The 18,556-nt window shown below is 53.9% G+C and overlaps 7 protein-coding genes across 7 annotated transcripts; 4 read left to right on the top strand and 3 right to left on the bottom strand.

The window, feature by feature from the left end:
* Positions 1–668: 668 nt before the first annotated feature.
* Positions 669–2,035, top strand: IWZ02DRAFT_153178 (uncharacterized protein). Its single transcript, XM_066761958.1, has 2 exons — positions 669–1,359; positions 1,438–2,035. Exons 1-2 carry the CDS (start codon positions 916–918, stop codon positions 1,960–1,962), a joined length of 969 nt encoding a protein of 322 aa, XP_066617810.1. The 5' UTR covers positions 669–915; the 3' UTR covers positions 1,963–2,035.
* Positions 2,036–2,753: 718 nt separating this feature from the next.
* On the bottom strand, positions 2,754–3,274 carry IWZ02DRAFT_359201 (major facilitator superfamily domain-containing protein; the record flags this gene model as incomplete). The annotated part of the gene is made up of 2 exons (XM_066764324.1): positions 2,754–2,897; positions 2,999–3,274. Coding segments are annotated over 2 exons (420 nt in total), but the record flags the coding sequence as incomplete, so codon positions are not given.
* Positions 3,275–5,211: 1,937 nt separating this feature from the next.
* Positions 5,212–6,081, top strand: IWZ02DRAFT_437643 (short-chain dehydrogenase/ reductase-like protein; the record flags this gene model as incomplete). The annotated part of the gene is made up of 2 exons (XM_066766645.1): positions 5,212–5,488; positions 5,537–6,081. The coding sequence occupies 2 exons, from the start codon at positions 5,212–5,214 to the stop codon at positions 6,079–6,081; spliced, it is 822 nt and encodes a 273-aa protein (XP_066617808.1).
* A 378-nt stretch (positions 6,082–6,459) lies between these two features.
* IWZ02DRAFT_386955 (SH3 domain-containing protein) lies at positions 6,460–7,280 on the top strand (the record flags this gene model as incomplete). The annotated part of the gene is made up of 2 exons (XM_066765506.1): positions 6,460–6,519; positions 6,576–7,280. The coding sequence occupies 2 exons, from the start codon at positions 6,460–6,462 to the stop codon at positions 7,278–7,280; spliced, it is 765 nt and encodes a 254-aa protein (XP_066617807.1).
* A 592-nt stretch (positions 7,281–7,872) lies between these two features.
* IWZ02DRAFT_153061 (uncharacterized protein) lies at positions 7,873–9,588 on the bottom strand. The gene is made up of 5 exons (XM_066761956.1): positions 9,298–9,588; positions 8,973–9,113; positions 8,519–8,907; positions 8,386–8,453; positions 7,873–8,339 (listed from the first exon to the last, which is right to left on the bottom strand). The coding sequence occupies exons 1-5, from the start codon at positions 9,451–9,453 to the stop codon at positions 8,029–8,031; spliced, it is 1,065 nt and encodes a 354-aa protein (XP_066617806.1). The 5' UTR covers positions 9,454–9,588; the 3' UTR covers positions 7,873–8,028.
* Positions 9,589–12,813: 3,225 nt separating this feature from the next.
* IWZ02DRAFT_503273 (NAD-P-binding protein) lies at positions 12,814–15,084 on the top strand (the record flags this gene model as incomplete). The annotated part of the gene is made up of 2 exons (XM_066770329.1): positions 12,814–12,867; positions 13,948–15,084. 2 exons carry the CDS (start codon positions 12,814–12,816, stop codon positions 14,845–14,847), a joined length of 954 nt encoding a protein of 317 aa, XP_066617805.1. The 3' UTR covers positions 14,848–15,084.
* Positions 15,085–17,013: 1,929 nt separating this feature from the next.
* On the bottom strand, positions 17,014–17,977 carry IWZ02DRAFT_152991 (uncharacterized protein). The gene is made up of 3 exons (XM_066761955.1): positions 17,756–17,977; positions 17,335–17,679; positions 17,014–17,255 (listed from the first exon to the last, which is right to left on the bottom strand). The coding sequence occupies exons 1-3, from the start codon at positions 17,822–17,824 to the stop codon at positions 17,067–17,069; spliced, it is 603 nt and encodes a 200-aa protein (XP_066617804.1). The 5' UTR covers positions 17,825–17,977; the 3' UTR covers positions 17,014–17,066.
* Positions 17,978–18,556: the final 579 nt, after the last annotated feature.

Here is an 18,556-nt window from a genome sequence, read left to right as displayed (position 1 = left end):
GTAGCATTGTATTGTATTATATCAGGCGGTGGTGTGGTGGAGATCTCTTTTGACATCATGTCTCGTTTGGTTATTTCCTCATCGCTTTTCTCTTTCTCCTTCTCTCTCCCCATTTCGTCTAATGTTTGCTTTCTTAATGTTCAGTTACTCGGCACCGATATCTTGTAACATACTCTTGTCCCTACTGTCTGTTGGTTATACCGCGTTTCGGTGTGCTTCCTGGATTTCTCTTCACGAAGTGCGATTCAGTTCGTGTCGGTCCGTCAGTCAGTCAGTCTTTTTCTATATCTCTGCCAACTATTCCCCTTCATTCCAGCGGTTCCGCCGTACGATCGTTCTCTGTCTTCCTTCTCCTCTCTCCGATCTCCGTCTTCTCGTCTCCTCCTACACACGATTCTCTTCCTGTGCTGGGCTGCGCTGAGCTAGTCATCGTTTATCCCCGTTCGTGCTATCTAATGGTTATGCTGCGCTTCAGTGTGCTTAGTGTGGTTCTGTTCAGTGCAGTTCAGGGCAGTTCGTTTCCTTCTGTCTGTCTGTCTGTATGTCTGTTTATATCTATGTATGCTACCCGTTCCCCCTTCTTAGTGGGAAGTCGTACGATTGTTCTCCGTTCCTCTCTCATCTCTCCTCTCTCCTCTCTCCGTCGTATCGTCTCTTCCAGTTCCCTTATACCACTCTCTTACCGCGGTGAACTGCGCCGAGAGAACCATGCCGTTCTCGTCGACCGCCGAGCATTCATGATAGTGCATATGCTGTCGGCCGGCATTTACATGACTCCAGCACTTCATCCAACCCGCGCCGTCTCGTCGACTCAGACCCGCGTCGGACGCCTCCCTACTTGCGTCTTTCTTTACCTCAACCGCGCACCTACACCTACGCTCAATCAACCAAGCACCACCACCACCACCAGCCAAAATGACCCCATCAACCGCAACCGCACCTTCTCCACTGCAGCAGCAGCACTCCCCCTCTCCCTCCTCATCCCTCTCCTCCCTGCCGTCGTCGCCTTCCCCTCTGCCGCGCAATCCCCTCCTCTCGCCCTCTCGCCCGCGGACGAGACGCCGTGGGAGGAGCAGGACGAGGCGGATGGCGCAGAGCAGCGGGGCGCGGGGCCCGATGTTCCCGGGACGAACGTGGAGAGACTTTGTCTTTGAGGAGAGCGAGAACGGCGAGGAGGAGAGCTGCTGCAGCAGCAGCAGCGAGGAGAGCGAGGAAGATGACGATGAGGAGATGGACGTGGAGATGGAGGAAGAGGAGGGGTACGAGGGTGGTGATGAGGATGAGGATGGGGATGGGGATGAGGAGATGGTGGATGAGTACGCCGCCGATGAGGAGGAGAACGGAGACGCGAGGGTGCCGGTACGTGGACATACTGTCCATCCAAACTACCTACATACTGGTAGACGCCTGTTCACTGACTGACTGGCCACCTGGTAGAACACTCTCATCACCCCTCGTCGTCGTCGTCACCGCAACCGCAACCGCAGCCCCGACTCCGAACGCTCCCCTCCCCTAGCCACTACCACCACCACCACCACCACCACCACTACCACCCACGCTGCGGAGGCTCCGCTCTCGGGTCACATGGACACGGCTATGGACATCGACAACAACAACGATGACGCCGACGCCGACGTGAACACTGCTGCTGTCCATCAGCTACAGCACCACCACCACAATCACCGCTCTATCCGCCCGATGCCCACTATCGGCGACATGCGACAACAGTTCCAGATCCAGCAGCAGCAGCAGACGCCACCACCTCACACCCTCCGCGCCAACTCGGCTCTTCTGCTCGACGCACGGAATGATTTTGCTGGGCAAGGTTCTTTGGCGAGGGGTGAGCATGAGCATGGGCAGATGAAGAGGAAGCGTGCGAGGGATGATGAGGATGACGATGAGGAGGAGGAGGAGGAGGAGGAGGAGGAAGATGAGGTTAAGAGGGTTCGTTTGGGAGATTGATTGATTGGTGGGTTTACGACGAGAGAGTGGAAGAAAGGCCGGGCGGTGTTGGGAAACGACATGAGTACGGTAGCAGCAGCAGCAGCAGCAGAAGAAGAAGAGACAGACCTGCTTGCTTGCTCGTCCGGACGGGTTTGGGCGCGCGTCACGGCTTCGATTTGGTTCTGGAGGGCAGGGCAGCCTTGTGGAGTGGAGAGAGTGCATGGGAAGCGTTATCCCGGATGACGAAGGACGGATGAACCAGAAGACCTGAAGATGACAAGGAAGATTGACTGGGAGGTCTAGGATATGGAGAACACGGCATGAGGGTCAAAGAGGGAAGAATTCAGGTTGAAAGAGGACACACGCAGTGGATATCCAAGTGTTCTTGCTCTGCGGGACGCCCGTACCTAAAGGACGACGACGACGACCGACGACGAATCTGTACGAAATAGATGTCAATGCTTCCGCCCGATATATCCACTCCCCCTAAACGCAACAACCGTCACCGCCGCCGCCGCCGCCCAGCGCCTGGTCCTCGGGCGGCAGGCTCTTGGCCGTGAAGAGCGTCAGGCACGGGTAGATGATGTCGGTGCCGACGACGGACAGGACCATGGCATCACTAATCCGACCGTGACCAGCGCGCCGCCGGTCCAATCGACGGCTGATCGCGCGTGCAGTCTCGCAGCATCAGCACTTTCACCGCTGGGCGGAGCAGCAGGCGCTGGGATCATGAATACGCCGGCTACTGTGCACAGCGTGGCGAGGATGGCCCCGATCCAAAACGCCCACTGCCAGTCCAGGTGCTACGCAATGACGCCGCCGAGGATGTTGCCGAAGATGAAGCCCATGGGCGCGCCGGCGCTGCAAGCGGCAAAGGCGAAGCTTTTGTATTTCCCGGGAGAAAACATCACGCCGAGGATGCCAATAGCTGTGGGGACGTTGGCGGCGGCGCCCTGCACAAGCTCCTCGTCAATTCGATGCTTCCACACTTTACAAAAAGAAGTGGTGGATGTAGCCGTGGCTAAGAGGCGTCAAGGAGTCAGTCAAGACTTACCATGCCCTGCAGCCCGCGCAGACCATCAAAGCCAATCTCATGACTCACAAAGGGCAGCACGACGCTCATGGCGCTCAACCAGGCTGAGCCGGCGACGAAGAGTCGCTTCTTGCCGTACACGTCGGCCAGGCGTCCCCACATGATCAGGAAGCAGGCAAAGGTCAGCGAGTACGCCGATACCATCCATTGCTGTCGGCTACTCGGGACGTCAAGGTCGCGTCCGATGGTCGGCAGCACGATGACGGAGCTTTGGGCGTTGAATGTCTGCAAAGCAAAGTCAGCTGGTGCATGACAACGTGGAGATGAGCATGAGGGAAATTGGTGAAGTGTGACTTCTGCGTGCATTAAGAAAAGCGGCTCCCGACACGTTGAGCACCTAAAACACCAGACGGATCCTCGGGTACGGCAGCTTCTGCGAGTCGACCGTCGTGCTCCTGTCCAATTCGCCGCCGCGCGCGCCATCATCGCCGCTTGATTCGGTTTCGTCCTCTTCATCAATCGCCAAGCCGGCCTTTTCCTCGTCGCGCGTCTGCTGCGCCCATGCTCTCAACTTTTCTGCGCCGTCGTTGCGGTCCAGCATTTGGACATCGGCATGCAGCTCGGTAGATGCAGCGACGACTCGGCCGGCATCACGCTCCGGCAATTTGGCGGCAGCCATCGACGTGTCTTCTGGGCTCCCAGGGGCCTCGATCGTTCGTCAAAGAAAGCAGCAGCGAAAGGTCTGCCATGGTAAAAGGAAAAGACGGGAGCCGAGAGAGGTGAAGGACGGAAATAATTGGAGAGATCTGCTCATACATGTCCATGATCATCGGGTGCTGTCTGGTCGACTCACTGCCGTGAGTGGGGAGGCGGCATCGTGGGCTCTTTGTCAGTGGCTGCGCGTCGTGCTGGCACCCGTCGTTCGGCAGGTCTGAGAGCACGCCTGTCTGGTCGGATTTTGCGCCACGGGCCGCCACCGAATGCCTGTGGTCTTCGGCATTAGGATTTTATCCGAGGTTGGACGGCACTTTGTGGACGCAAACAATGAGATGTCCTTGTTTGTGGTGGGAATAGATGAAGTTTTGAGAATTGTGTAGGAAGTATGGAGATTGACGATGCAGTTCCTGTGAGATATAGTTGAAGTTGACCGACGTTCAGACGGGTCAGACCGAGTGCAGTGGTTTAGACTTTGGACAAGCATTGAGGCTGACAATTAGAGTTGCGCTGCACAAAATGCACTGCAGACTGGGGAGAGGGCGTAGCTTTCCTGTCGATTGATCTCATGGCGTCAAAAACGTGAGTAGAAAATGATAACACGTACGAATGGTGGCTTGCACACTGCGGAACGAATGAAAATGTCGTACATCATTCAAATGCTCATTGCGATTTGTTGCGCCTAGCAGAGTATCTTAAAAGAGCCGGCCACTCTGAGCCAACAGACCATGTCATGACAATCCTGGTTGCACCCGAGCGGGGTATGCTAGTCCATCATGTCGACCATACTTCCCAAATAGGAAATTGCTAAGAGAACATCTGATCTAGCTTCTCTGCAGCTAGGGACCATTACAGGCCTCTCCGGGCCAGCTTAAGGCTTCAATGGACCGTAGGTTCGGTTTCGCGATCCCCTCGGTCTTCGATATTCCTTGGTGCTGCTGAACCTCGCCTTTGCCTTTGTGTTCGAGAGTTGCTGCGGGGATGCTTATAGCGCTAACAAAGTTGTCTGTTAAATCAGCTTTGAAGAATAATCATCAACAGAAATTTAGCCTTTAGAAACTTCTTCCAATTGTCGTACGGTTGAAATGTGCACCGCAGTTGCGATTTGACTAGCTTTCGCGGTGATGATACTGCTCGCAAAGTGTTGCAAAGTGCACATTTCCCCGACATGGCTTGCGAGCAAGGCGATTCGATGGAATTCGAGAGTCTGTTACAAATCAAGCTTTCTTTTAGACATTCCCCGCTATTCTACTCGACGGGCCAATCCGCGTGCAGATCCGCATGGCCGTTCGCCTCTGTGGGGTTAGAGGACATGATCTCACAAGGTCACCCTGATGTCTGTTAGCCAACCCTGAGCCGCGGAGCATGGCGTCCAAACGACGGGACCACATTAAGTCCGTGGCGAAGTCTTTTGCATGGCATTGCAGCTGCTATAAAGCTAGAACGACAGTCTGCTTTGACCATTTAAATTCATCCACCCTGCAAGCCAATTTCTCCTTCAAATCGACCAATCAAGCACCATGGGTTTTGCGTACAAAAAGGTTCTTCTCGTTGGAGCAACCAGCGGCATTGGTCGTGCTCTTGCAGACAAGCTCGTCCAGGAGGGCGTCCATGTTATTGCCGTCGGTCGGAGAAAGGAGAATTTGGATGAATTCGTCTCCAAGCACGGCAAAGACAAGTCCTCATCGTACGTCTTTGACATCAGCAACCTTTCGGGAATCCCCAAGTTCCGCGACGACATTCTTGCGGCGCACCCAGACCTGGACTGTCTTTTCCTCAACTCCGGCATTCAGCGAGGTAAGATTGGACAGCTAGCCCTTTGAGCAGATGCTGAAACACGTTCAGGATTGAACTTCACCAAGCCTGAGAAGATCAACCTTGACAACTTTGAGCTTGAGCTCAGAACCAACTACATTTCTTTTGTCCATCTTACCGTAGCATTCTTGCCATTCTTCCAAAAGAAGAAGGAGCCCAACAGCATCATTTACACGACCTCGTCCGTGGCGTTTGTTCCCATTACCCACTGTCCCAACTACTGCGCGACCAAGGCTGCACTGCACCAGCTCATTCTGGTCATGCGCCAGCAAATGAAGGACGGCGGCTTCAACAACCTCAAGATTATCGAACTCTATCCTCCGGCTGTCCAGACTGAGCTGCACGATGCAGACAAACAGCCATTCATCGAGGGCGGTCGCCAGATCGGAATGCCGTTGGCCGATTTCGTGCAGGAAGCGTGGGAGGGTCTGGAGGCGGGTAAAGAGGAGATTCCCGTCGGCCAAGCAAAGGATGCCTGCAACTCCTGGGAGCGAACGAGACAGGAAAGCTATCGCCAGGTGCACAAGGGGTTGATGGGGCCCAACGGATCCATGAAGAGATTTTACGATTCGTAGGAGATTGCTGGTGTTGCTGGATTAGCAACAAAGAGTTGATAGCTTGGAAAACTCCGGCGAAAGATTGCCGCACTCAATGACGATTGAAACTCTGTGTACGAGATGGTGGTGACGTTGTCCGAGCTGGAAGCGAATTTACGAAATGTTGCCTTGATGCCTGGGCTGCATGTGCGGCGGCGGAGGGCGGAGTTGCGGAGCTCAGGAGCACAGCCCCAAGACGCGCACCGCAGCCGCAACCTAGACCCATCGTTCAACATCAACGTTTCCTCCCTCTCCCACCTCTGCATCACCACACCTCGCAGACCATTCAGTCGTTCCCTATCACCAACCCCTTTCGCTTCTTTTCTAGACAAAATCCAAACAACAACGGCCGCTACCATGGGCATCGAGGAGTTCAACGTCGCAATGGCCAATCGCTCCATGCGGACCATCAAGACGGTAAGTCCAGGCTCGTCCCGGCCCTCGAAAGCTTGATTGACTGAATGATCTCATAGGAGCTCGCATTCCTCGCCGACTCGGGTCACATCTCTCAGGAACAGATGGCCAACATCCTGACCCAGCTTCCCGAGACGCCTCCCATTCTCTCCGTGGTCGACACCACAGCAGCCTACACTGCGCCAGTCCAGCCCCAACCCGTTCAACCCGTCGCCTCTCCTCCTCCCGCTGCCCTCCCCGTCCGCAACGCTACGCCCGCTGCGCCCTCTCCTGCCCCAGCCAACAACGAGAGGGTCGGCTACTATTCGCACAACCCGACTCCGCCGCCGCCGGCCTACCAGTCGGCGCCGCCGGGCCCGCCCACCCTTGCCGTCGCCACGGCTATGTACACGTACGCGCCTTCGGACGCCGGTGACCTGGCGCTCGCGCCCAACGACCGCGTCCACGTCACCGAGTACATGAACGCCGACTGGTGGAAGGGCCGCTCGGAGCGCACCGGCCAGGAGGGCATCTTCCCCCGCTCCTACGTCCGTGTCGACGAGAAGGGCGGCGCCCAGCCTACCCCCGCCGACCAAAGCATGTCGTACGGCAATATGCCAATGGCTGTGTCACAGGGCGGCCCGTCGAATGGCCAGCCCGCTGCCCCCGGCCAGGGCGGCAAGGGCGCCGAGATGGGCAAGAAGTTTGGTAAGAAGCTGGGTAATGCGACCATCTTTGGTGCTGGTGCCACGCTTGGTTCCAACATTGTCAACGGCATCCTCTAAATTGTTGGTGCTGTGGTGCGGTCGTTGCAGCTCTTCGGGAGCTCTCGACAAGTTGAGAAGACATCTGAGGCATTTTTCTGGGATTTCATTGTACATTTAATAGGCGTTGGTCGTGTACATTATTCGGTTTCTGGGCATTTCGTAGAAGGGCTTAGGGGGATTTCTGAACGCGGAATGAATTTGGCACCGTAGGTTCTCGACAGATTGTGAGAAAATACCATACCACTTTCCGCGCGGTCAATTGCAAAACGTCCACATCCAGTGCGTGCAAAGTTTGAGAGACTCGGAGACTCTCATGCACCACGACGGCTACAGACAGGAAGCTGTCGTGGACCGCTACAGCAAAACATGGGGAGCTACTGTGGGCCGTCACATCTACACACGGGGACCTATCACCCGCCACTGCGGCTACACCTAGGGAGCTATCATTATTCATAATTCACCATCACCACAGCTGACTGGCTAGTTCAACTTTGACATATATTTGCCGTTTGCACGACTTCGATTCCAGCAAGGCTCTTGTGCAAAAAGATAGATGCGCCTATGTGGCACACACAAAAGAAGCAAAAACGGAATGGAGAATTAGAGAAAGGATCCAGATCCACACGTCAGTCCATCCATCCGTCCGTCCGTCGAAGGGTCATCCCGTAAATGCCTGAGGTGCCGCGCGGGGTATCATGAAGAAAGAAATGAGACAGACACCATCATCACAAAACCAAACAACAACAACAACAACAACAACAAATCATCAAAGACTAACACTACTCAAGCGCTGCGTCGGGGAGCCAGCCCACTCCACATCGTCGGGGCCAATGCAGCTGTCGCGGTTCCTGACCGGTCGCGGCCGTGCCGGCGGCATCGCCGCGTCGTTTTGCGCCACGGCTGCTGCGTTGGGCCGCCGCGCCGCCGCCGCCGCCCCCTGGAACGTCATGTTGAACGATGGCTGCGTCGTGAAGAGGCTGATCTCTTTGAGCCAGGGCCCGTAGGTTGTTAGGTTTGCGGCGACGATGCCGGCGCTGGGCGTGATTGTGAGGAATATTGTGAAGGAGGTGACGGACCCTGGGCGTGTTAGTTGGGTTGGTGGGAAAGGGGGGCATGGGCTTACATGTCATGTCTTCGTACTGCTCCAGGCGCGGTACGTAGACGAATTGCATGGCGCAACTGGCGATGGAACTGTCGTCGGTAGGGTATCAGCATCTCCCCAGATTCTTTCCTGTTTTGCAAGGTTGCCGACTTACAGAAGAGCAAAGAGATTGACCGGCACAAGCATCAGACGTTTCGACCAGCGAATCTCGCGCTCGCACATGGCAGCCACGGCAAACGCAGCCAATATCAAATCAGCCGCCAAACTGACGCCGAGAAACGCGTACCACAGGCTCGTCATCAGGCTCTGCGAACACGCGCCGGGGAAGTTGGACCGCACGCGCGACCAGTAGTCGGTGATGGGGCTGCACTGGAAGAGCAGGCCGAAGAAGAAGGCAAAGCTGGCGATCGTCGAGATTGCCAGCGTAATCATTACGACGGGCCGGTAGCTGAAGAAGTCGATCTTGCGCGCCAGGTAGAATGCGATGGAGATGCGCAGGAAGAGGAATGCGAGCACGTAGAGGAGCGTGCTTAAATAGAAAAACTGATTTTGTTAAACACTTGAACCGTCTTGTTTTGAGGCGCAGTTATGAAGTTGGTTCGACGAACCTGAAGTGCCACTACTACGTCTCCTTGGTGTGCTGTGCCAAAAACTCCATATGTTAGGGTTTTTCTGAGTTTTGCTGTGTGCGCTCCAAGGCCGTCGCAGGCAGCGACAGTCACACAGCTAATGAAGCCGGCATAGAGAATCTTTTCCAAGCGTCAGTGATGGAGTTCAATGGTCTGGAATCTCAGGATGCGTCATTGGACGCACAGTGGCGCATCGTGATGCGAAGCATTGGCGCGCTGGCCTCAATTTCAGGCTCGAGCGCTAAAAGCTCGATGCAGGATTCTGGGAATGCAAATAAAGGGTGTGACGCAGAAATCCACTTACACTTGTTATTACCATCATCCAATCGTCGATTGTAAACATCTTTCGGACAAAGACTCTAACATATATGCGGATTCCAAAAGTTGGGATAGTCAAAGAAAGGACGAAGCAAACAATGAGGAGAAGGATCCATCGGCGGTCTTCGCTGGAAGAGTCCATGGCGGTCTTGCGCTAGGCGCGCAGTATTTGAGCCTGAAAGCTCAGAGCGCCAGAGGCTTCTAGGACAGACGGTTGCCGAAGACGATTGTTGCTGAAATCATAGCGATGGTGGGTATGGTATGTAGGTGAAGGGATGAAGCGGGCAATGACCGTGGAAGGCGCAGGAGCAAAGACAAGGTCGGGAAAAGAAATCGGCTGCCTGCGTGAAATAGCCAGTCGAATAACTTTCGGAGACTGCAGCCGGTCACAGATCAAGTACCCACAAGGGACCTACCTGAGGGTCCAGACTAACGGAATCTTGGCTGTGCGCAGCCGCATCACAGGCAGGCATTCCGGGGTAGTTTGAGGACTGAAACGAAAAATGACTACGCGGACATTCCGCAATGGACCAGACGCGCAAGAATGCAGCGGAGAGTCACAGACAACGCCTGGGAGACGACCCCGGATGGCATCGACGCAAGAGGAGCTGACGAAGCCGCTTGCCTCGACTCAGCCGTGGACCTTGATAGATTGTGAGCTGTCATTCGCCAATGACCAGTCGCATCGTGTAGCACAAAAAGTCGTCCGCAGATGCGAGATATGCCGTGTTACATTGCAGAGATGACGGCCAGTCTGTGCTGCTTTTGGACGACCATTGTGAACTCGAGATCGGTGAGGTTTTGACGAACATGCCAACACAACGTCGATGCTGAGGTTGTGAAGGACGTCTACGCCGCGATCAATGCTTCAGGTACGGGGAGTTGAGGTGGACCGTGTGCTTCACGTGACAGACATTATTTCGACGACACTTGGCCACTATCGTCAACAACTCCAATCCTTCTGCCTCCGAATCAGCCACCAGACAGGCGACGGGACCGACCGCCGAGGGTCAACGAATCTAAAGGGTCGAGGAACGCTCCGGATCAAGTCAGGCCATGTCTCATCTCATCTCCACAACCAAGCCCCGTCATCGGCGTGGAGCATCAAGCGCACACGGTCTGTCATTGGCTGCGGATCACCGACACCCAGCTCCCCGCCCCAACTCCTACGCTGGCGGACCGAGGCGAGGAATCCGGTTTCACTTGTCTCGAGTTGCATCAAAAGCACTTCCAAGTCCATGCCACGGGCGAAGTTTGACAGGACGCAGACCGTCCATTGTCCGAACCGTGCACCTATCTTCGCAGCCGATCTCATTCATGGCCACACTGCTGTGGATCTGAGATCTCTGGGGCGCACATGGCTTTGTTCTTTACTCTCTTGATCCGCCCAATGAGTCTCAATGGCTCACCGATCCGCTCAGCCGCTGACCTACGACACTGACCTCTTGCCTATCAATTCCCAATCTGGCTTTCGACATCCAGCTGCTGCAGTCGACATCCTCCCGACACGGCGTCTTTTTTTATTTTCCACGGAGTCTTTTCTCTTTCCAGTCGGTCGTTCCCACTTGTACCCAATTGAACTTCGTGTTGTTGTCGTACACCTCACGCTGCTGTCTCCCGCTCGCCAACCGGCGGATCCAGACTGCTGGGTGCTCAGTCATACGTTGCATGCTACCTTTGCACCTGCATCATCGCCCTCACAACCAACGACTTGCAACCCGATCGCTCGGGATTCACCACGCAAAGCCTGTGCGCGCAATGCACGATGGCCTCGACGTTGGCGATGGGGAGTTTGCAGCGCTTGAATCATTTGACAAGTGCATCGATCGCGTGGTCTCTTTGCTTCCGTCGCACCGCTCAGGCGACGCGCAACGAGGCACATCATGCGGGATCGTCCAGATGGAGGCCAAATTTCCCACTGACATGTACTTGGATTGCCGTCAACCAAAGTTTGGGGCTGGCTAACGGCTGAAACTGCTTTTCGTTTTCTAGTTCTGCTTTTCGTATTTCATCACTGCTGCAAGTCCTTCGGGCATTTCCCAAGTTGGGCTTTACAACCAGAATGCTACCATGTGTGTCCAGAAGTATGCAATGCAGCTCAGGTAGACCATGGTTTTGCCTAGGTCCACTAACGTCGACTAGAAAAGAGAAGTGATCCTGAATCAACTTTTAAGTGGCGAGGAAAAATTTCTCCAACGAGTCTGAACCAAACCACGGTCAATCCGATGCCGTTCAGTTCTTCGACTTCAAATTGCGCAATACCGGCCCTGTAGATCCTCGGATGCAAAAAGGCCCTCGGATCATGATAAAATCACGACTGGCCGATACTCCCGACTTCCGATGCACGACCTCCCGAGAAAGCCTGAAAACGGTCATGGACACAGACGTCGCAAGGCAGAGCCCTTCCGCGCATGGGCCCAACCCCGGCGAGCTCCGACAAGCAAGAAGTGCGCGGGGACAGGAAGCACTGACAATAAACACCAAATTTACGCCAGTCGGCAAGCGCAGCAAGTGTGGGCGCAGTCTGCTCGCATCACATAAATCTATATTAAATCTTGTGGGGCTGTGGTGGATTGAGTGATCTGCAAAGACCCCAGTCTGAAGTGTCACTCCGCCAATTGCGCTCGAGTTGAGATGTTCCAGCGACGTATGCAGAATGGCAGGCATCCTATGGAGTTTGCGAGACGTAATGCGGTCGCGGCAGCGGGAACGAAGAGGGATGTTGTGAACTGATTTGGCTTCGACTTTGGCAATGCCGAGCTGGAAATGGCAGCATGTACTGCCAAGTACAACGCAAATGACACGGGGCCACGCATACAGCCCTTGACACGGCTCCGAGTCCACGGAAATAGGAGGGTGAGTGGTCGGGTGGTTAGGGAAGTTGGTTCACCTGACTCTCGGGAGCTCTCAGGGGCAAACGAAAAGCAGCTCCCCTCGACAGCAAGACTGCTCTGCGTCATGGGCGTCCTGAAAGACGCACCACAGAACTGATCGCAGGATTCATCACGAAGACTAGTTTTTCAAGACTATAAACAGTGTAGTCCAGTATCCAATGGACCTGAGAAGATAGACCTGCAAAAGCCGGCGTGCTGGGGCTCACCAACTCTTGAGACACTCCAGCTACGCTTCTCACGCATCTTTTCTGACTTGGAAAACATCTCAAAGCAGACTGCAGAATTCGACGTCTCTGAACACTCAATCAATCAAGTGAACCCTGCATCCCTTCTCGGCCGCTGTACATTCAAGTGTGGCCACTTGTTGACGCAAACGCCAGCTGTTTAGCAGACCGGAGCTCACCCCGCAACCTTGTACCCTAAGAGCTGCGAGCTCACCATTTACCCGACCGGTGTCAGTGTCTTATTTAATGATGGCAGCAACGTGATGGAACAGTCCACTAGACCGACCAGACTACGCCTGAAGACGTACTTAAAATCGACACTCGGATAATTATTCTCCATCTTTCACTCCTCTACGATCACTGAAACACCGTCCCCGGGCGTCGATGGATTTCGCCGAATTGAATTTCGACTGCTCTAAGCTCCACGAACTAGAGTACGTAAGTTTCGGAAGCGCCACAGCTTTTCTGTCTCTGCTGGATGAGGATTCTCCTACTCACCAAGGTGGCTCTATTAGCCGTCATTCTGCTACCTGGGTAATTTACTAAAGCCACGCATTAACTTCATACTGATGATAGGCCGAGAGTTGTGCCCTCCCCGATCACAACGATCTTCCGATGGAAGTTGGCATTTTGACCATCCACAAAAACAAAGATGCAGAGGATGCAGGGCCTGAAAGCAGGAAATACTACCTGCTACTACGCAGAAGTCTTAGACTTCACATGTGAGTGACAATGTCGGCAGCTTTCCCAAATAGTTCGTCACTGACTGTAGTTTTAGCGCTGTTGATTTATTTACTTCGTGATCCTCACGCATACAAAAGCTTGCAAGTGAGAGACCCCTTCCTCCTGCTCCGCGAACACTGCCAACAGCCGGCTGATAACTACCAATAGAACAACGCCATTGCGTTTGACACCAAATCCGAAAAGGGTAAAGGGTTTTCCCGCCGGGAGGGGTCTCGGACCGTGGCGTGGGGATGCCGGCAACCGTCAGCCCGGCGCTCACTGACATGCATCAACCTAGAACGGCTTCTGCAACCTGCCATGACTCCGTCTGACGTCAAGGCTGGAAAACTTGTCCAAAACTCCCTTTCTCGCGACGAGTTTATATCTTTGGGATGTTGCCATTGCGCGTTCGCGTCTTGCGACCCTAATGGCGTATCGCAGCCACTAGCCTTGACCGGCTGGCGTGGCGCAACATCGCTTTCGCCCGCGATGCTCCTTTGAGCATCGTGCGTCCGTCGAAGCGCAGCTGGGGAACGCTATAACTCTATCCTGGCTTTGGTGGTGGTAAGGTTTCGGCAAGTCAGCTCATCGCAACCGAAGTCGTTTGTGATTGGCTGCTTTCTCGCTGCACTCGGACCTGACACCAGCCATTCAAGTCTTTTCGGAGCTGTGGAGAGAAGCTTTAATACCCCTGCCTAGCCCACATGTTTCTTTCCATGTTTCAGTCATTTCTCTCTACATCTCTTCCACAAGACTTTGGCACTCCCTGTAGACCAAAGCTTAAAAATGGCACAGTCACCGAGCAAGGAAATCTTGGATTCGGGCGTCAATTGGACCAACAGTATCCACCATGACACTTACCCCTTCATCTCGCCATCCGGCCTTGATCTTTCCGGGAAGTCAGTCTTCATAACCGGTGCTTCCAAAGGCATTGGCTGCTGTCTCGCACTCTCATACGCGCGCGCCGGAATTTCCAGCATCGCCATCGGCGCGCGCTCGCCGCTCGACAAACTAGCGCAAGAAATAGTGACCGCATCAACCGAAGCCGGGCACGCCGCTCCCAAGGTCGTCGCCGTGCAGCTCGACGTAAGCAACCAAGCCTCCGTCGACGCGGCCGTCGCAAAAATCGCCCACGAATTCAACAACCGGCTAGACATCCTGATCAACAACGCCGGGTATCTCGAAACCTTCACACCCATTGCCGACAGCGACCCGGAAGGCTGGTGGCGCACGTGGGAAGTCAACATCAAGGGGCCGTACCTGGTGTCGCGGGCGGCACTGCCGCTGCTGCTGCGCACGGAAAACAGCGCCAAAACCATCATCAGCCTCACGTCGGCGGGCGCGCACCACGTCATGGAGGGTGCGAGCGCGTATCAGACGAGCAAGCTGGCGCTGCTGCGCTTAACCGAGTTTTTCAATGCCGAGTATGCGGCGCAGGGCCTCGTCGCTTTCTGCGTGCATCCCGGCGGCATTCCGACGGAGCTGGCGTGGAATATGCCGCAGGCTTTTTGCGAGAAGATTCTCATTGATACGCCCGAGTTGGCGGCTCATTCGATGGTTTGGTTGACGTCGGAGCGGAGGGAGTGGTTGAGGGGGAGGTATGTTAGTTGTACTTGGGATATGGAGGAGCTTTTGACGCGGCAGAGGGAGATTGTGGAGAAGGATTTGCTTAAGGTTAGGATGAAGGTTGTTTGATTTGTGATGTGTGGTTTGAATGGCGTTGACGAGCACATGTACTCGGGTACGCGGGCGCATATGGGCAGTTGGCTGACAGACAGGGCTGAGCATTTTGAATTCCAATTACCTGTATTATGAGGTTATAGCATCGAACATTTCTGTCCAACGACTCGCACTGCGACCATTAAACTCTCATCCCTGGTTCAACGCCTCCTCTCCCTCCTGTCCCTTCCTGCTGCTCCTCCTGCTCCTGCTCCTTCTCCACCCCCTCGAACTGTGCCGACAGATCTTTGGCGCTTTTTCGTACTCGCACACCTTGGTCCAGAGGTTGTAACGTCTCTCGCCGAAGACACCATTGGCATCCATGCGCTCGAGCATTTTGCTGTAGATATCGAACCTTATGCGCGCCTCCTCGAACTCCTTCTTGATCTTGGCGTACTCGCAGAAGGCCTTGCCACCCAAAGAGCAGCGGCAGTTGCCGTAGAAAGGAACTGATCTTCTGTGCACCTGTGACCTTTTCTAAGGACCTAACGGCAGTCAGCTTCACTAATGGGTTCCGTAATGGGTTCCGTTGTGGCAAGGAAAGACTTACCTCGAGACGAGCGGCCCTGCACGCTTCGGCGTCGGCAGTATCGGTCTGCTGATGGTTTTGGCAAAGTCAAGGAAGAGGTGTGCGTGGTGTTGACAAAAAGACAGGGCGCACGGACGACTTGCACTTCAGTTCACATCTCGTTTGGAAACTTGACCGCTTTCAGTTCATGCCCAGTAGCAGAAAGACAGATTCTTAAGATATAGAATTGTTGATTTGTAGAGCTTTAGCGAGACTTGGGATTGTCGTAGCTGAGGAATCGCAAACTCTTTTTGACGTGGTCTATACAAGGGACGAAAAGTAGCGCAACGTCGATTTGCTCGACTGATTACCACCTCCGCCTCCACCTCAGCCTCCCCCTGCATCTCCGATTCCACCTCCGCTTTCGCCTCCGCCTACGCTTCCGCTTGGACCCGCTTCTTAAATTTTATCAAGATTATTGCGGTACTCACATTAGCAATTCAGCATATCAATGAGCAAGGCATGTCCACGGTTGGAAAGGACCACACTTAGTAGAAAACGCCAAATGGACCAAGCTGTTTCGCCAACCTTCCTGCTTCGCCGCCATTCGACGGTTGATAAGCGAGAAGCTTGAATCATTCACTCAGTCCCTGTTGATGAAGTACGTCCCATTGCTCCGCCTCGGCTGTGAGGGGGGCAACAAATTTGCCAGTCCGACAATTGATGACGAATCGATATCCGCCAGTGGGGTCGAAGTCGTATTGGAATCCCAAGCTAGAAGTCATGATTGGGCGTGGAGGCTGACCGTTGATAGGATCTGCGTAGCTGTTTACGACAAAATCTGAGGTGCGTTTGGCGCTTTATGCCATGGTGGTGACAAGGACATTCACCTTGAACCTCCTAAATACCCCTTTCGCCTTTGCTGATCCAGCCCGGTTCACCTTTGATCAACATATTTGCCGTTTCTTCATCTAGGTGCGTGACTCGCTGGGTGAGACCTTCCGGTGATGGTAGCTTTCGCAGCAGCAACCTGAAAACATCCGGATCTAGCACCAAGTCTTCGACGTATTCATTGACGGCTTCCGCCGTAGTGACATGGATCAGTTATAAGGTTGGCCTCAATCTTGAGCCTATCCTCTGCGAGGATCTGAGTAGGGAGCCTCTAAGAACATCGAAGATGTCAATGAAGCCTTTGACGATTTTTTTCAGCACACCTACGGTTTGATTATCTTGGATTTGCAACAAATTGAACAGTAGACAGTAGCATTTCCACCAACACCATCCGAGATCTGTCTTCCGCTGGGGTCAAATTGTGTTGGTTACTTAAAAGGTCTCTATCCGGACCATAATTTTCACGACGCACGAGGCCAGTCATGCCTCCAATAGTCCTGCAATGTTCCTAGCTCGAATGTCCACTTCCGTCGTCAAACTGAACTATACCGACGAATTTCCCACTAGCACAAGCTCTTCCCGGTGCATTACCAATACATGGGCCAAGGATAACATTGTGGAAGCAAAATTCAATCTGCGCCGAGTTGTCGGCGCCGGGAACCAGCTCAGGTATACACTGCGTACGCAATGAGACAGTTGATTATAGTACCTTGAGCACCCTTAGGAACCGGGGAAGTTCATCTCGGATTGGAAAGTTTTCGATGCTGGTAACGCAACACCGGGCAAGCGCATTGATCTAATGAGGTGGGGGCGCACCGTGGCTGGGAGGATTGACTGGATTTCCATAGGTCGTTTCGTAAAGACAAAACACGGCTGCCCCCTCATTCGAAGCAATGAGAGCGCCACCGGGGCCCACCATAAGTGGTTTAGACAAATGGTCTGAGTGGAAGTGGTAGGCTCCATCGCTTTGACCTGTGGGACTAATCTGGAACGCGATCAGAAGGTCAGCATCGCATTTCTTTTCAAAGAGACAAATGAAGAAAGACAATGGTGGGTGAACGAACAAATATCTTCTGAGACACAAATTTCCGGGGTCCGCAAAACATGACCCTGACATTATCGTCTGGTCCCAATGACCAGCAGCCGCTGATGTGTGCAGAGTTTAGTTCCGCGACTTGGACGAGCGTGGGTACCGTTAAGGCACCAATACCCTCAGAGAATCCATTCGCAATGAGGATCCGTCTACCAGCCTCACCTGGGTTGCGGCTGCAAAGTACTTTGCCGTTTTGCACAAAGACTCTACACAGGGTGGCCAGGGAATCGGCATCCGGCTTGGTGGGCGGACATCCGAAAGGATGACCCTCATCAGGAACTAACTGCGCGTAAACCCAGAGACCCATCCCCCGAGTCTGGACGGAAAGGCCCTTAGTATGTTGCTTCAGTGCGCAGAAGCAGCGCATGTTTTTGGTGGAGGTTGGTACGTACCCATACAGTCCGCGCCTGAGCACTAACGCTGAAAAGCGTGAGTACTGAAAAGATCAGCAGAGAAAACATCGTCACAACTTTCAAAGCCCGATAATGGCGGCCTAAGTGTGGTCATGCGGCAAAGGGGTGTATATAAGCGATTGCCATCTTATTGATGAATAAAGCCTGCCACCTAAAGAAGCACAAATGCTACTTAGGCTTAAGCCGTTAGCAGAGAAGTTTAGAGGTGCTATACTTCCGCGGATAATGACGGCAGACAAGGGGGGATGGGGCAGAAAATAGTAAATTGGGCGCTGAGCTTCGCCCAGCGTTCGAGGCGCTCTTGTAGAAAAGTTTAGAAGTCACATCTAATATTGGGGACAGAAATTGTGACGCAATGACAAGGAGAACTTTGAATGCCGCCCTTACTGCTCGGGCGAAAGAGGAGATTGAGCACGAAGGAAAGACAAAGCAACCCAATTGCGAAATGAAGATAACAAAACCCGACGACGAGGGCCTGGAGCAAGTATCGTCAGATGCGGTTAGCGACAAAAGAACATGACGAAGATATTTGCTTTTGAGAGTTGACAGCGTTGCGAAGTAAGCCGTGCGGAAATGACGGAGCTATTCTGGCTTCCGCCAGTCGTCTGTTCGCGGAAGCAACTCGGGAAAGTCAACTAAAATAAAAATAGCAGCCGAGGCGCGCGTTACATTGCTTTTCGAATACATTTTCGACATTGACACTCAAAAAGGAGAAAGGGCGAGCACGGAGAGCCTCAGGCACCACGATGATGTAAGCCCGTCAAAGTCCGTTTCGTAACC

The sequence above is a fragment of the Phyllosticta citriasiana genome (genome assembly GCF_038021145.1).
Source record: "Phyllosticta citriasiana strain CBS 120426 chromosome Unknown IWZ02scaffold_21, whole genome shotgun sequence".
In the NCBI taxonomy this organism is placed as follows: domain Eukaryota; kingdom Fungi; phylum Ascomycota; class Dothideomycetes; order Botryosphaeriales; family Phyllostictaceae; genus Phyllosticta; species Phyllosticta citriasiana.
The sequence above is the reverse complement of the archived record's forward strand: the minus strand, read 5'-3'. Positions and strand labels throughout refer to the sequence as shown.

What these genes read in the sequence shown, in the direction of transcription:
- IWZ02DRAFT_153178 (XM_066761958.1), top strand. Translation starts at nt 916, where the DNA reads ATGACCCCATCAACCGCAACCGCACCTTCTCCACTGCAGCAGCAGCAC. An exon ending in ACGGAGACGCGAGGGTGCCG is followed by an intron (nt 1,360 to 1,437) that starts GTACGTGGACAT and finishes GCCACCTGGTAG; the next exon opens with AACACTCTCATCACCCCTCG.
- IWZ02DRAFT_153061 (XM_066761956.1), bottom strand. Translation starts at nt 9,453, where the DNA reads ATGGACTCTTCCAGCGAAGACCGCCGATGGATCCTTCTCCTCATTGTT. An exon ending in ACGTAGTAGTGGCACTTCAG is followed by an intron (nt 8,908 to 8,972) that starts GTTCGTCGAACC and finishes TAACAAAATCAG; the next exon opens with TTTTTCTATTTAAGCACGCT. An exon ending in GTCAATCTCTTTGCTCTTCT is followed by an intron (nt 8,454 to 8,518) that starts GTAAGTCGGCAA and finishes TACCGACGACAG; the next exon opens with TTCCATCGCCAGTTGCGCCA.
- IWZ02DRAFT_152991 (XM_066761955.1), bottom strand. Translation starts at nt 17,824, where the DNA reads ATGTTTTCTCTGCTGATCTTTTCAGTACTCACGCTTTTCAGCGTTAGT. An exon ending in CTCAGGCGCGGACTGTATGG is followed by an intron (nt 17,680 to 17,755) that starts GTACGTACCAAC and finishes CTTTCCGTCCAG; the next exon opens with ACTCGGGGGATGGGTCTCTG. An exon ending in TTGTGTCTCAGAAGATATTT is followed by an intron (nt 17,256 to 17,334) that starts GTTCGTTCACCC and finishes ATCGCGTTCCAG; the next exon opens with ATTAGTCCCACAGGTCAAAG.